Source organism: Alosa pseudoharengus, unplaced genomic scaffold (genome assembly GCF_046254945.1).
Source record: "Alosa pseudoharengus isolate Yale_2024_CS ecotype anadromous, Long Island Sound unplaced genomic scaffold, YU_APseudo_1.1 YU_APseudo_1.1_scf_23, whole genome shotgun sequence".
NCBI lineage: Eukaryota > Metazoa > Chordata > Actinopteri > Clupeiformes > Clupeidae > Alosa > Alosa pseudoharengus.
Genome location: NW_027468685.1, coordinates 27,544,998 through 27,560,756, shown reverse-complemented (window position 1 = coordinate 27,560,756; position 15,759 = coordinate 27,544,998). Strand labels below are relative to the sequence as shown.

Below are 15,759 nucleotides of genomic sequence, written 5' to 3'. Positions count from 1 at the left end.
CGGGGCACATGAAATTTGGTGGGTATGTAGCCCCACTAGAATTTTACGGAAACATTTCGTTTGGTCCCGGGGGCCACTCCCCCCGCGCTGGGCCCCCTGAAACCCAAAAAATTCAGTTTTTCCTAAATACAGTAACTACCTGAACCGTGGCCCTGAGGATGAAGATTTTTTTATGGTATGTTGGTCTCAAGGGCCCACATCAACCTGGCCCATAATCACTCATTTGTGATTTGCAAGGGTAAAAAAATGAAAATGCAATATCATTCTGCCTTAATCACCCCTATCTTCAGTTAAGATATTCACAACTGCACCAAATTTTATGTGTATGATTAACCTGGCTTTCTCTGGGGGTATGCCAAGTTTTGAAGAATTTCATCTATGGGGGGGTCTAAAAAAAATTAAGTTATGTGTACATTTAGTGACACTACACTCATTGGCCTGTAGATGGCGGTGCACACGCATACACACAGGCACGCACATACTATCGGTATCGGCAAGTAGAACTGCAGATATATAATTACAAATTCAGTAGGATTAAAGGAAAACCAAATATTCATCATCATCATGGCTGCATTTCCAGTATTGGCGATACATAGTCGTTTGTCCACCAGATGGCGCATCGTTGCAGTGAGAACGTCTAATAGGACGATTTTCACATGAAATGTAATTCCCATTTCTTGAAGCTGAAATAAATCTGAGAATGTTTATCGGACATGCTTGGTTTTTACTGCAGGTATGTTAATCTTATAATATCAATATAGGACCTAGGTACAATAATGTTACCGTTAGCATTGGTTGAGTGATTGAGGCCAATTTGATTGCATCTGTAGAAACTAAATGCGGTTAAATTGATAGCAGCACTGTAATTGTATCTTTCGACTGTCATCTTATTCTGGCTTACTAACAAGCTAATATAAGTAAGTTAGCCACAACGTTCCCTAACGCAATGGTTTTCTAATGGAAAATATACCTGAAAGATAACCTGTCTATGATGCAAACACCGGGCTGGGACATTTCTGCTTGCTAGGCCTAAATAGGTTTTTTTCTGCTGTTGATTTGGTCACAGTCCTTGGTGGCCCTGTCAGTGCTTTGTAAAGTGTTGCATTAAGACCACAAAAGTCTCAAAAAGCATCTGAGCTAACGTTCATTCCCAAACACCCACTAGGCTACTTCAATACTCTATTTCAAAATTAACGCACAAGTGATGATCTACATCTAAACCAAATATTTTAGAGCACACTTTGAGAGATGTATCCAAGGCAGGGCTGTACACATAATCGTGATATTATTTGTTGCACGTTCTACAAAAATCATTCTGTGCAATGGATGATTTACCAACGTTACACCGACCGGTCAGATACAGTTTTGCCTATGGCTATACATGCGTGAGACTGAGACGCTTGTTTATTTGTTTTAAGTGCGTGCAGGGTGTGAGAGGGGAATCGATGTGCTTTGATTCCAGCTTGGTAGTTGTAGTCTGTGAGATTAAAAAGCACGTGTGTGTGAAGTATCCAAACAATGACACCTTCATTATGGCTTTCATTATGGCTGCTTTAGCTACTGTGCAGTGGGTCCCATCCATTTAAGTGGCTACTTCATTCGCGCTTTCCGTGATTCACGGAGCTGCGTGAATTTTATTACAACTTTTCGCCACGATGTGGCAGCTTAAGTCCGCTGATACTGTAAGGCGTAAGCCATTGGTTTCCAAAGGAGATTTTATTTGTGTCGCCAGCATAGCCTATTGACAATTTATGTTGTAAATAGGCTACCTTATAGGCCTACCTGTAGCTTAGGGCAGCTAACAGCTTTCTATTAGGATCTAGTTTGTTAACAGTCACGGTTTTGTCATAACTCCCTGATGCATTTTTGCATTTAGAATAGCCAGAGAGTGGATATCTCAATCGGAAGATTAAACAATATCGGGCGCCTACCATGGAGTAGCCTAGACTGGGTGAACCCAACCTGATCTGCCGGCGATTTATTTTTTGATTTCTTAAAAGATTGAGCTTGGTCTGGTGAAAGCCAGACTAGTCTGGACCTCAGTTACACAATGCAAGGGAACATAAATCAGCCTATATTTGCACTAACTAACTAATAACGGACAACAGCTCTTCAACTTGGCCCGTTAAAATGTATGAGGCATTTCATGAAGGCCCATTGGGACATGTCAGTTATTTGCACCACTGGTTAGATGTAAAACTGCATTTCGTTTCAGACTACTGGTACTTAATCTGTGCATTGACAATAAAGTATCACATGAACTAAAGATGACTTCTCTTATGTAGAAGAAGAAACATTCACAAAAAATCCATCCATCCAAAAATGACCTTTCTTTTTGATAGCTGTTGAAAACTGCATGGAACTGACAGAGATGTTTTTGTTTATTAATAATTTTAAATACATAAATAAATAAATAATAATAAATAATACACATTATGCTGATACCTTCTGCTTTCCCCTAGCCTACAGGTGTAAGTGACCTTTCATCAATCCAGTTGCAATGGATGAACTGTAATGAACTGCCCTACTTGTGATTGTTTAGAGAAGGTTTTATACCAATGCTACCACTTTTTTGGCTATTCTACAATCTATTCACCTTTGCAGCGCCAGTAGGCTACTTTCTGTGCAGCCGCACACACACACACACAGGCATGCCAAACAAGCATACACAAAAGTTTCAAGAGTGGGGGATGGAGTAAAAGATGGAGACAAATTGATTAGTGTGATTTATTTTCGCGGAACGGATGTACAGGACTGAGCGGCGGTCATATTTTGTACCGCTATGCGGTACATCTAGCTATTAAAGTGCAATAATTAGGGTTCTTATAAAGAAATATTTTTAATGTGTTACTGTAACCTATACATTGCTACATCCAAAAAAATTAGGTCATATAATACATCAAGCCATGTTAAACCTTTTTTTTTAAACTACAAGTCCCATAGACCTCAACAGGAGTGTCGTGGCTCATCTTTTGTGCGTCATCTTGTGCTAAAGGCGAAAATCGCCAATCACTTTTACTAGCCTGTAACAGCAAACGGATACCGGGAGAACCGGGAGGTACGACTTGGATTCATTTATTAAATTGTATTATTTTGTATAGTATATTTAACTGTTATTATAAATGTTAACCAAACGTTGAATTTGTCAACGTGTTGTAAAATTGAGGAGCCTGGCGGACAAATATTTTGCGGCCTACTTCACCCTGCGCCATATTGGATATTTAGCTATCCAGCTAACTCTGTAGAGCAGGGTAGGGCGTATAAATTGAACATCCTATCGTAAAGTGCTAATTTTGTAGCCTCTAGTTAGTAGTTTGCATTTTGTTGTTGGGGTTAATATAGTAAATTGTGGTTATTTAATGGCTATCACATCAACCTGACTTGATGAAAGGTAGCTAACGTTATTACTTAAGCTTTTCGGAAGCGAGGCTAATTTAGCTAGATGAGCTATGATAGCTAGCTACTTGCTTAAATGTTCGATCAACAACGATGGTTAACTCTTAGTCGGAAATGTATGTTTTAACGATGATCTTATTTCATGTTCCTTCTTGGTTTGATTTTTTAGTCATTGAACGGCTATTTGATGAGTAACAGATAATCTCCTTTCGTAGGGAATGTTAGTGGTCATGGTAGTAGGCTACCAACAGCATTTGTGTGACTAGGCTTGGTTTCTGTTTAGGTTTATTCACAATATACGGTATGTTTTCGCCCCCTCAGTTTTCCAAAATGAGCAGTTCAGAGGAAGTGTCATGGATCTCCTGGTTCTGTGGACTACGGGGAAACGAATTCTTCTGCGAGGTAAATGTCACCCATAGCATAACGTTACCTGCCCAGTGCCTGTGGATATAGCTGCTACCACTGCCACTGTCAAGACCGCAGCATTTCTAATTTCTAACTGTGCCTGACGTTACCGTTAAATGCAGTAATTTTCCTGACTAGCTTCATTCCACTATGCACAGCGAATATATTCTGTGTGTGTTTTTACATTCGTAAGAATCATCAGAGAATAAGGAAGTTGTCTCACATTTGCTCTCTCCTTCATGCAGGTTGATGAAGACTACATTCAGGATAAATTCAACTTGACAGGACTCAACGAACAGGTTCCACATTACAGGCAGGCTCTCGATATGATTTTGGACCTGGAGCCAGGTAAGGGCAGAGGTCTGATGTAGTACTTTGCTTCTTCTTCTTCTTGTGTGTATGTCAAATGAGGCCAGGCCTATATGTTTGTGCATTCAGTTTGCTTTGTAAGATTTGTATCTCTCATCCCACTGTGTATGTGTTAGGTGTATGTACTAGATACACAAATAAACTTTACACCGATCAGTACTGGGGTATTTAACAACTCACATTCTGAATTCTTGTTTTCTCGATTGTTTTCTTTAGTTGCAGAAATATTGCAGGCTATTGTTTAGTGTACAATAGCCCTAAAATGGATTGTGTGCAAACTTTTTTCTCCTCGTTCTTGTTGCAGATGAGGAGCTGGAGGACAACCCTAACCAGAGTGACCTGATCGAGCAGGCAGCTGAGATGCTGTACGGTCTGATCCATGCACGCTACATCCTCACCAACCGTGGCATCGCCCAAATGGTGGGTCTTTCTTTCTGTCTGTCCCTCCCTTCCACCCTTCCTTCTACTTTTTCTTTCTTTCCCTTCCTATCTTTCTTTCTCTCTGTCTGTCTCATTCATTCTTTTGGTTTCCCTTTCTGTCTGTCACTTTCTTTTTCAACCCCTCTCTCTTTTCCTCCCTCTCTTTCTTCCTTCATTTCTTTCTTTCTTCCTCAGTAGCTCAGTCATTCTCATTCTGCCTCAGCAGCACACATACAGATGCCACATTTGAAAAATGGCTTAACCTTTTGTCCATAATGATTTCCTTTGTGCTTGCAGCTGGAAAAGTACCAGCAGGGAGACTTTGGCTACTGCCCCAGAGTCTACTGTGAGAATCAGCCCATGCTGCCCATAGGTGAGTGCCCACCACCCACAGTCTGTTTACAGTTTTTTTGTGATGTATACATGGTAAAACCTTAACTTCTTTAATGTTACCCACCTCTTTCAGTTAAAAAAAAATAATGATACAAATAATTATTTTAATAAGCATAACATTGTAAGTGTCCAACTCCGCCAGCTACATTGAATGTAAACTTGTAAAAGATAAACCATAGTATATCTTCAAATTACATGTTTTGTGCCTTTATTTTAGGCACTGAGGAATGTAAAAGCTTCTGTTGGTGAAAGTACACATTCCATCTCAATTTGTCAGTCAGGGCTTATTCTGGAATGTTCTCAAACATTCCTGGGAACTAATATGCAAACTTCCCTCAATATTAGCTTTGAAATGGCACTGCACCTTATTTGCTTTATAATGCATAGGAATTCTAGTTGGCACATTTTTCTAGTTGGCACATTTTCAGGCAACAGGTTTTAACCTTTGTGTATGTGCAGGTTGTGTGTGTGAGCGTTCTTTGTGTGTGTGAGCATTCTGCGTGTGTGTGTGTGTGTGTGTGTAAATGCTTCGTTGTGTGCATTGATTGATCTCCTCCCCCTCTCACACCCCAGGCCTTTCTGACATCCCTGGAGAGGCCATGGTGAAGCTCTACTGTCCCAAGTGCATGGATGTGTACACGCCCAAGTCCTCCCGGCACCACCACACGGACGGGGCCTACTTTGGCACAGGCTTCCCCCACATGCTCTTCATGGTGCACCCCGAGTACCGGCCCAAGAGACCTGCCAACCAGTTTGTGCCCAGGTTCGTTTTCCGTGTGTGTGTGGGCACAAGGCTGTTGCTAGATAATTTGGGCCCGATGACGGACAATAATTCTGGGCCCCACGAAAATGTATAGTATTATTGGGGGGGCTCTCTGGGTGTGTGCGTGCGTGTGTGTGTGTGCGCTTTTTAGCAGAATCTCAGCTAGTCAATAATTGCTCTTAGGCCCTCATGGGCCAGATTCCCGTACATGGATTAAGCCGTGCCCTGGACAGAAACACTTTTTTCCATGGAGATTCTATTGACGTTTCCGATTTTGGTCTCGGACTGTGCTTAAACTGTGTATGGGGAAACTTGCCACCAAGTGTGCCACCTGCCTTCTAACTATTGGAGAGCATGAATAGTGTGATCGTTTATGCCTGTGAAGTAGGGTGATTAATCAATAGCGATAGTTTATTGCTGTGAAATAGGGTGATTAATCAATATCGAATTGCAATTATGGCTTGTATTGATTAGGAAAACAACATAGGTGAGACACCGATTTGCTTGTTTTTATGTTATAAATCCAGCGCCCCCTTCGATTTACAGTGGTAACTGTTGTGTAGATTATATTTTACACACACACACATACTATTGCATGAATAATATTTCTAAAGTTTGTTTTGATAATGAATGGTGTTTCTACAATCAATAACTAATCTAATCCTGTTAACTAATTCTGATCTCAATATTTAAAAATAATGGACCTTATGCAAGTTACGATGTAGAAGGATTTATGTGTTAATTGTTATACTTGGGCAAACAAGATATTCAGTGTCGGAGTGAACATAGTGTGGAGAAGTGGACAGCAAATAAAATCTGCAAGTGTTAGGACTGTTCAATGATAACTAACACCTGTTGTATGCTTACTGTAGTTCCATGACTGCTTGCCCTTGGTAAAGGGTTTTTTTTTAATCTTTATCTGCTGTGTGAGAATCCACATAGCTCAGTTTACTTTGGCTAATAATTAGTTTTTAAGACTTCATGCTCACATATTTCAGCCTGTCTTGTACAGTCAGATACGATCACTCTATTAAACTGACTGGTATCTCTTGTACTCTTTTCCTCTCCCAGGCTCTATGGCTTTAAGATCCATCCAATGGCTTACCAGCTGCAGCTGCAAGCCGCCTCCAGCTTCAAGAGTCCAGTCAAAGCCATCCGCTAGGACCCCCATCCCAGGGGAATGGATGGAGGAGAAGGAGAGGGCGAGTGGGTGGGATGGGGGGGGGGGGGGTAATTATCAATGATGGAGAGAAGGGGGTGGTGTACCTCAGTTACCACACAACACACATACACACACGCACCCACCCACCACTGCGAAGGCAGAAAAGAAATGTTTTGTTTTAGACTTAGTGACCTTGAGAGAAGACATTAAAGTATCAAGAGTGTGTGTTCTATATATAAAAACTGGATGGATGGCTTAAAAAAGAAAAATCAAGTTCTCTTCTCTTGTCACATGCACACATGCTCATACACCTCGTGTACACACACACACACACACACACACATACATAGTGTGAGAAGGGGAGAGGATATCCCACTGTTTTGAATTTTTGCTCTCCTGTCCGTGGTCATGGCAAACCCTTTTTTGTTTTAAACCAGGATGTTACATTTGAAGTGCAGACTTCAGCTTCAGTAGTGTTTCAGTATTGTCTCCCATTCTAGTGAGCAACCCCCTTACCCACGACTCGTTTTCATACTATGGCGTAGAAAGGTCCCTCGGGTTTGTGTCCCGAGCCTCTTGCGCAGCTGTTCCCCAGCACTTTGCGGTTGACACAAGCGGAGCCCACAGGTGACCGGTGAAGGCACCAGGCCTGACACGGGGCAGTCTTGTGCCTCTCTCTTGGGCGCTCGTCACTGTTTTCATAGCAGGAAAACAGATGGCGTTTTGGGTCGACTCTTAAATGGTCATTTGCATGGCATCCTTTGACGTTTCACAGTTGCGCTGCTCAAACCACCCAGTCTTAAATTGCCTTAAGTGCAGTCAGTGGAAGCCCTCGGGTGCATATAAGGGTCACAGTGTGTGTGTTAGGACTGGAAGGCAGAGGCTGTGTGTGTTGGTTCTTGGCTCTGTTGCAGCGACTCTGCAGGGCTGAACTGTTGGCCCTTGTATTGTACTGCTAATGTCTCTTGTGACGGCTGGAAGTGTTTGGGGCACATCTGGAATGGCGACGTGTTCACACAACCCCCCTCCCCCTTTCTCTTTCTCACAAGCAAACATACACACAAACAAACACACACACTCATGTTTATCAGGCACGCACAAGCACTGATTCATATTGGTGGTTCCTCTGCCTCCAGTAGAACAATTTATGTGAGATGCGCAACGACATGCCTCCATGGTGACATTTTGTGTTCCTCTTCTCTGTGTGTGTGTGTTTTTCTTCCTTCCTCCTCAGAGTGCATCAGATGTTATTTGTGTGGTAGGCCAGATGTACCCAGCTTTCTAAGTTTTTGAAAGAAATTACACATACGACGGACGGATGGAGTGGACTGTAATTATTGTTAGTTTTAAAATTGTTTTTTTTTCTGGGTTCTTTTTTTGCTGCTGTTAAAAAGAGGAACCAGGGTTCAAATTTCACAATAAACATTTTTTTCCTAACAAGTCTGACATTGGAATATCATGTTTGCATCTGTACTGTACTGTTGTTATTAATAGAATCTTGCTTCAAAGTAAAAAAAACATGGGTGTATTGGTGGGCATACGTTTCTCTTAAAATAAGGGCTTCAGGCTCATGTTGATATACTGATTTGGAGTGCTTTACATTGCATTTTCATCTAAGTACTAGACGGGGGGGAAAAAAGAAAATTATAATAAATATATATCAAAATAAACCTCTTCAGAAAGCTGAAGTATTTTCACACAAGAAGCTACTCAAATTTTAGCAATGCTTTCGAGTTTCACCATTCCCCTTCCCAGAAACTGAATACATGTGCCCTCTTAAACTGTGTTTCTTGACATCCACACGACCCTGCACCTGCTGGCTGATTCAAGGCACAGGCAGCTTGGCACGTAACGCAGTCGCACACACCGGAATGTTCATGCTCCTTTTGTCACTTTGTCACACATGTGCTGTAGGAATGTCTGCGAGTGAGTGGGAACGGAGGTTAGTGCCTGGTGGGTTGATCCATGATATTTGTGTTCTTGTACGTCGCATGTGTTAGTGTAGTGCTGGCACTACACCCATTGCCACGGGTGTATAAAATCAAGCAGAGTGCATTTACACACATTTGTGAAAGAATGGATTGTTCTGGAAAGCTCAGTAAATTCAAGTGTAGTATAGGGTGCACAACGCAAGGTCCAAAAAAACAGCTGGGTGAGTTTGGTGTGGAAGAACTTGACTGGCCTTGGCTTGAGGCCTGACCTCAACACCACTGAGCACCTTTGGGGTGAAGAGATTGCAAGCCAGGTCTTGTCCAACATCAGTCCCTGATCTCACAAATACTCTTCTGGATGGCAAAAGGTCACAGACACACTCCAACCCCTTATGGAGAGCTTTCCAGAAGAGTTGAATCTGTTATATAGGCTATACCAATTGCCTATAGATTTTGAATGGGATATCATTAAAGTTCCTGTGTAATGGCAAGTTTGCCAACGTCTTCAAAGTTACACTTGGTACTTCATGATAATAATACTCAATTTAAATAATACTACATTTTTTAATAAAAAAAGTAATGCTCTACTTCAGAGCATTCATGAAGCTAATAGCTTAAGATAGCCCCAGCTAGTATTGCCCAGAGAACACCACACATTCCAATATATCCAGCCAATAGTGTCCTTTTTTGTGGCCAAATTTGATTTGCCGATAGATATTACCTGGACATGACTGGCATTTTACAAAGGGATCATCAAAACATTCCAATTCCAGGATGCTGACTTTATTTAGCCACCAGGTGGCAGAGGTGAGACAAAGTAGGGCAGAAAAGTAACCGTCTTCCATGTTTGACACTTACCACCATGTGCTTGGACTGTAACTAAATCAGTGGGTGTTGTGTGTTCATATTGAGGAAGGTGTGACTAATCATATCGTGCCTCCTTCAGGAACGCCGACTACAGTGGTTGTTTTCAGGCTTGTTTAATGACAGACTGCGTGTGTCACATGCTCACACTGTCACGGTCTGAGGACCAGCATGCAGGATTGGACCCAATAGCAGACACCAAATCAGGAATTGAAGGGAAAAGACTTTAATGACAAAACTTAGCTTCAAAATGCAGTTCAAAAATAAGGAAACCCTGACAGGGCAGGAACAAACTCCACAAAAGGCAGGGCAAAAACAGTCCAACACTCAGAAGATTTCGAAACTTCAAAAAACTGATTAACACGAAATCCAAAAACACGAAATCCAAAATCGAAGATCACAAAAAACAAAACTTGACACAGAGTACACTGAAGATACGGACTTGACAAGGACTTACATGACGTGACTGAAAGACTCAAAATAATCAAGCAAAGAACACAAGAAAAGACAGGGTTTAAATACACAGAACCAAACAAGACACAGGTGGAAAGGAACAAGGCAATAATCAGGGAACAAGGCTCAGGTGAGTGGTATGGTCAACGAGCAAAAGCACATGACAAGGGTAAAACAAAGGAACACATGGTACAGGACACAGGGAGTAAATTAAAGCACAACAGGAAGTAACAGGAAGATATAAGGCAAAACACACAAGAGATACAATCACCACAAAAAACAAAGAATACATGGCCAGAACCTAATGATCCTGGGCCGGATCCTGACACACGAAGGGATTTCTGTCTCCTCAGAACACAGAGGTTTCCTGTTATTTTCCTCAGCCTCATTGTGAAGATTTCCTCGGCTTGCCTCATTTCTGCTGTTTCTGCTGTTTTTCAAAGGTTCTGCTGTGTTGGGCCCAGTCTACTTTATCCTGTCCTGTGATCCTTTGACAATAATAAAAAATGCCTTATTCCTCAATTCTCTTTCCTCCCTCTGCACTGCTTTCTACTCTCTTGCGCAATTATACTGTAGATCCACATTCTCACTCATTCACTCACTCACCCACTCACTCACTCACTTATTTACTCACTCACAAGCAATCAATCAATCTATTACTTGCTCTTTCAGTTATTCACTCACTCACTCTCTTAAATTCTTTCTTTCTCTCTCTCTCTCTCTCACACACACACACACACACTCCTCACTTTCTCTCTCTCTCTCTCTCTCTCTCTCTCACACACACACACACACACACACACACACACACACACACACACACTGTGTTGGCCTCCTGGTTCAAATGACCTAATCTGATCTTTTCCACTGGCTTTAAGCAGCACACAGGGAAGGTCCAGGACAAAGGCACTCCTACTCCTCCATGAACAATATTCCCCCGTATCGGCGTCCTGTCCTATCCGAGGGGATAGAATGACAACAGTGTTTGGGGTGAAAAAGAAGTGAAAAGGGTTTGTGTCGTCGGTGGGTGTGAAAAGGGAAAAAGAGAGGGAAAAATACTACAATAGAATGTGTTTGTGTGTGTGAGAGAGAAAATGTGTGTGTTTGTGTAAGAGAGGGACGTTCCATATTTGAAGCACACAGTGGTTTAGTGTTATAGTGCATCATCACCTTGTCCTTGTCAGTCACACTGTTATGTGACAGTTGTGTCAGAAGAAGGAGGAATCACCAGACTTTTCATGTGACCGCCTCCCCTGTCTCGATGTATTCCTCTGACATCATCCAAACTATTCTCCATAGCCCTCATTCTGACTCAGCAGCATGTGAGTTTCTCTCAGTGTGAGCAGAACACGATATGTGAAATAATGAGACACTGAGGTGGGATAGTGGAGTTAAGGTCAGATATAGCATTTGTGATAGAAAGATCGGCACACAGACAGATGGATTGCGACAGAGAGAGAGAGGCTTAAAAAGGAATGCATACTGTATGACTCAAAATAACCTTAGGCAGAATATGGAAGGTTTTGGGTTGGGTTGACAAATGTCAAGACGTGTACATATTGATTGCTCTTAGGCTAATACCACCCGTAGGCTAATACCACCCGTATTGTACTTTCTTGTCATACAACACTTATGATAAAGCCTTTATTTTTAGAAACCAGTGTGATCCAACAGGAGATCAGACTTACCTCTGTCCTAAGATTGACAATGAACATGTCTGTCATAGCAGGTGAACTGTCTATGATAACTGTAAGACATGAGCACTATAAAATCATCTATGTCAATAGAATTCAATTGTAAAGAAATGTTATGATGGTATGGCCACGGGCATAACGTTTTATATTTCATTGTTATGTAAGGCTTTCCCAAATGTATGATTTGTCTGTGTGAGACCCCACTCTGTCTAATCATCTAGTTCACATTAAACACACATTAATTGGTCTATTGGAGTACATCTAAAACTTCTCACAGCTTAATTTAATTAATTAAAGCTGCAGTTGGCAAGTCTGACAGATTGAGGGGACTCAGCCAACATTTTGAATGTTTACAACTCTCATGCCCCTCCCCCACTACCACCGAGCACCTTGTCATCAAGTTTGTGCTCGTCAGTGCACACCAGACTGCACCAGACTGTGATTGACAGTCAGATCTCACACAGCCCTGCTCTGGACCAGAAGAACAGGGAGCTGTGGTTTTTTGCAAAATAAATAACAGTCTTTAGGTGGAGGTAGAAGTGTGGACTTTTTTCTAAAACCGGCTGATTTATGTTGTTCTGTCGGAGTATAGTGTCGGTTTCAGTGAATATGACCAAAACAATCTTGCCAGCAGCTTTAATGTATTTTCAATTTCAAGACAGGGACAGCACACAATAAGTCATTAACCTTGTACAACAAGAGAATATGTATTTGTGCCAGGTTTTAGCAGATTGCTATTTTCCACCTGTTAGTCCCTGGGCAGGTTGATGGAATAGTACCTTAAAAATTAGTATAAGTGAAGAAAGTTATTAAGCTAGATAAAACCACAGATCAAAGAGGCAATATGTATAAAGCAAATAAATAGAAAACATGAAAGCAGATTCAACAGGACATGACAGACCCTATCGCGCTTGCGCGCGCACACACACATTAGGTGCATTGCTCAAGGGCACTTCAGCTGTTCCTACTGGTTGGGTTTCAAGTCCGAAGCCCTAGCCAGTAGGCCACGGCTGCCAGTAGTCCCCCCCCCCCATATTAGATATGACAAAAGATATTACAAATACACAATATTACACAATTACAAAATACATCTCAACGATACATAGTTATTTATTCACCATCATTTGCAAATTGGTAATGACGCATAAAAGTGATTATAAAGAGGCGAGAGGCAAATATGAAGCACAGCTGAAGACGCACTGTCATATGAAGCACAGCTGAAGACACACTGTCACGAGATGTAAGCAACTCCTCTGCAGGATAAACGTTTTTTATTCAGTCATTCGAACATTATTGGGGTAAGTGTTGCTTTTTCCAGGCTATGTTTTCGATGGTAACCCCACTGTCAGTCAATAGTGAAAGTAATTAACTGTGTATACTGTTTTGTCTTGACTGACACCACAGTGAAGTTAGTTTCACTTTAATGAGTTCAAATAATAGACGAGTGCAAATGCGTGTAGGCTATACTAGGCTTTAGTAAAGCATGGTTTAGTGGAATAACTGTTCCATACGGTCTTGCATGCAAGCAGATTCCTTCAAATGCGCTGCTGACTATCAAAATACTGATGTGTTGTTTAAAGTTGCGCTGCTCACTGTTAAAGGGAATTCTCATTGGTTTAAAGGGGAACTATGCGGGTTTTTTAGCTTTTACCTTAACTTAACAGCTTCAGAGTCACTGGAATGGTTATATGACTTTTTTCGGGTTTAATGGTGGCTGTCTCGCTTTCTCCTAGTGCCTGTGAGCGGAAAAAACACCCTTGCAACTTTGGGCTGGCGGGCCGACGGCCTCTGTCTCAGGAAATAAGGAGTGTAACGACTTGCTTAATTGCATTTACACACATAGCCAGGCACTGGCTAGAACAGCGATGGAGTCAGACATTCATCATGACAAAGCCAGCGAAAAGAAGCAGAAAGCAAGTAAACCATTGTCGGAGGAACAGGGAAGAGGAAAACGACAGACTGACCGATTGAGGAGTGTCGTAAATCATATACTCTGAGGCTGTAGGGGGAGCTCTGCAGAGAAACCTGTGAGGAAAAAGCAAGAAAACAGCGAAGAAATTGCCAGAACTGGGGCATGTTTCCCAATACCACAGTTGCTAACTAATGGTCCTTTCCATTAGACTCGTAAATCATCGTACACCCACCCGTACAACATGTACGAATGACTTGATAAAGGAACGCGTTTCTCTCAAGCCACGAGGGGCATTAGCAGGATGCTAGTCATTGTTATTCTGTGTTACATGTAGCCTCTAGCTAAACGGCTGGAAAACAAGTTGTTGCATTGTATTGCACGCACAGCAAGACCGTGCAATGCATGAATTGGTGACCAGATTGAAGCTGCAATGTAATCTAGTGTGTAAGAGCATTGCATCAACATTAAAATGACCAACACAGTACATATGCAAAAAAAATTCATCTCATCTCATCTCAACTATGGGCGCAGCCATGTTTGTCGTAAGGTCGTACGTCCACCTCGGGGTACCCTCAAGTACTCCGAGGTAAAGGGGGTGTGCCTGCGTAAAAATGCCGCAAGAAAACTGGGTAATTTACACTTTCCAACTCGTGCAACGGATTTACAAGTCTGATGGAAAGGGCCATAAGTTAGCAACTTTGTTGGTTGCAATTTCTCATCGCCAACTAACTAAGTTGCTAACAGGTTAGCAACTATGGGTTTGGGAAACACACCCCTGCATAGTTTCTTTAAATGATGTTACACCCAAAACACACCCATGACTGATTAAGAAACCTAGGAACGCCTTGTTGCACCATCTGCCCTACGTTTGATAACAAAAACAATCCCAATGGACTGGACATCCTACTAAATTCAGATTTTTTCAGGTTTTGACTAGTGACCATGCATTTTACACCACGATAATAGGACCCAGAATGTTGCAGTAAATCTTCATTCATCATGAAGATATTCATTGAAGATTACTCAGTAGACTCTGTTTGACCAATCAGAAGTACACTCTAAAAAATGCTGGGTTATTTTTTCAACCCAAACGCTGGGTTGAGGCTGTTGGGTCGTTTTGTTTGGTTGTTTTTACTCATATTGGGTCATTTCTGTAACCCAGCTTGCTGGGTTGATAGTTTATCACTGCTGGGTTGATAGTTTAGGGCTGTGCTCCCCCCTGTCCCCCACCTGACGTGGAGTACACTACCCAGCACCAGGGTGACTTCAACACAGCTGCATAGTTATTTGAAGGTTGAGAGAAAAAAAATCGGCAGGCAGGCATATTCTTTCAACCGTCCAGTCCAGCAGCTGTCAACATGCAATGGAAATCAGGTGATTTCGGAAGGTATGTATCTGCTTTTATTTATTTATTTTTATCCAGACGGATTTTAAAAGTCCACCCAGAGACATACCCTTCGTGATATCAAGGAATATTCTGCCTGCCATTTCGTTCAGCTTCAAGCAGGTTAGCAGGTGTCATTCATTCCAGCTAATATTAGCTACTGTTAATGTTAAATCTACACAAAGACAGACTCATAAAACATATTTCTGTATTCACTGGGTAGGAACTGCTGAACAGAAACAAAACAAACTTTTACAACGAACTACAATTAGCATACCAGCAGCTGGTAGGTAACGTTAGCAGACTTGGAAACTTCATGCTAATTAAATATGCTTCGTGGCTAACGTTTGTCAACTAGAACTAGCTAACAGTCGAAGTAGTCTCTTCACAACACACGTAACTTACGATAATAATCATGCCAAACAACATCTTATTAAATCATTCAGGGTAGCCTCATATTATAGCCATGTAACTTACTGGGTGGTTCTTGGTGGTAACATTAACTTGGATTCACTAAGAATGTGTTAACATAGCTAGCTAACGTTAGCACTGCTGACTGTCAGCCTAATGTTAGGCTAACGTTAATGGTAATGTTACCTGCTAGTGTTATCAA

The 15,759-nt window shown here is 41.7% G+C and overlaps 1 protein-coding gene across 2 annotated transcripts; it reads left to right on the top strand.

The window, feature by feature from the left end:
- Positions 1-2,952: 2,952 nt before the first annotated feature.
- Positions 2,953-8,354, top strand: csnk2b (casein kinase 2, beta polypeptide). Of its 2 annotated transcripts, none has more exons than XM_076302196.1 (7): positions 2,953-3,058; positions 3,718-3,798; positions 4,047-4,149; positions 4,475-4,590; positions 4,888-4,963; positions 5,557-5,746; positions 6,818-8,354. In XM_076302196.1, the coding sequence occupies exons 2-7, from the start codon at positions 3,727-3,729 to the stop codon at positions 6,906-6,908; spliced, it is 648 nt and encodes a 215-aa protein (XP_076158311.1). In that variant the 5' UTR covers positions 2,953-3,058; positions 3,718-3,726; the 3' UTR covers positions 6,909-8,354. The 2 variants fall into 2 exon arrangements, with proteins under 2 accessions (XP_076158311.1, XP_076158310.1); XM_076302195.1 differs by having other exon boundaries at positions 4,047-4,161.
- Positions 8,355-15,759: the final 7,405 nt, after the last annotated feature.

Excerpts from the sequence above, each read along its gene's own strand:
- csnk2b (XM_076302195.1), top strand. The coding sequence starts at position 3,727 with ATGAGCAGTTCAGAGGAAGTGTCATGGATCTCCTGGTTCTGTGGACTA. Across the intron at positions 3,799-4,046 it reads GAAACGAATTCTTCTGCGAG|GTTGATGAAGACTACATTCA; the intron begins GTAAATGTCACC and ends TCCTTCATGCAG. Across the intron at positions 4,964-5,556 it reads TCAGCCCATGCTGCCCATAG|GCCTTTCTGACATCCCTGGA; the intron begins GTGAGTGCCCAC and ends CTCACACCCCAG.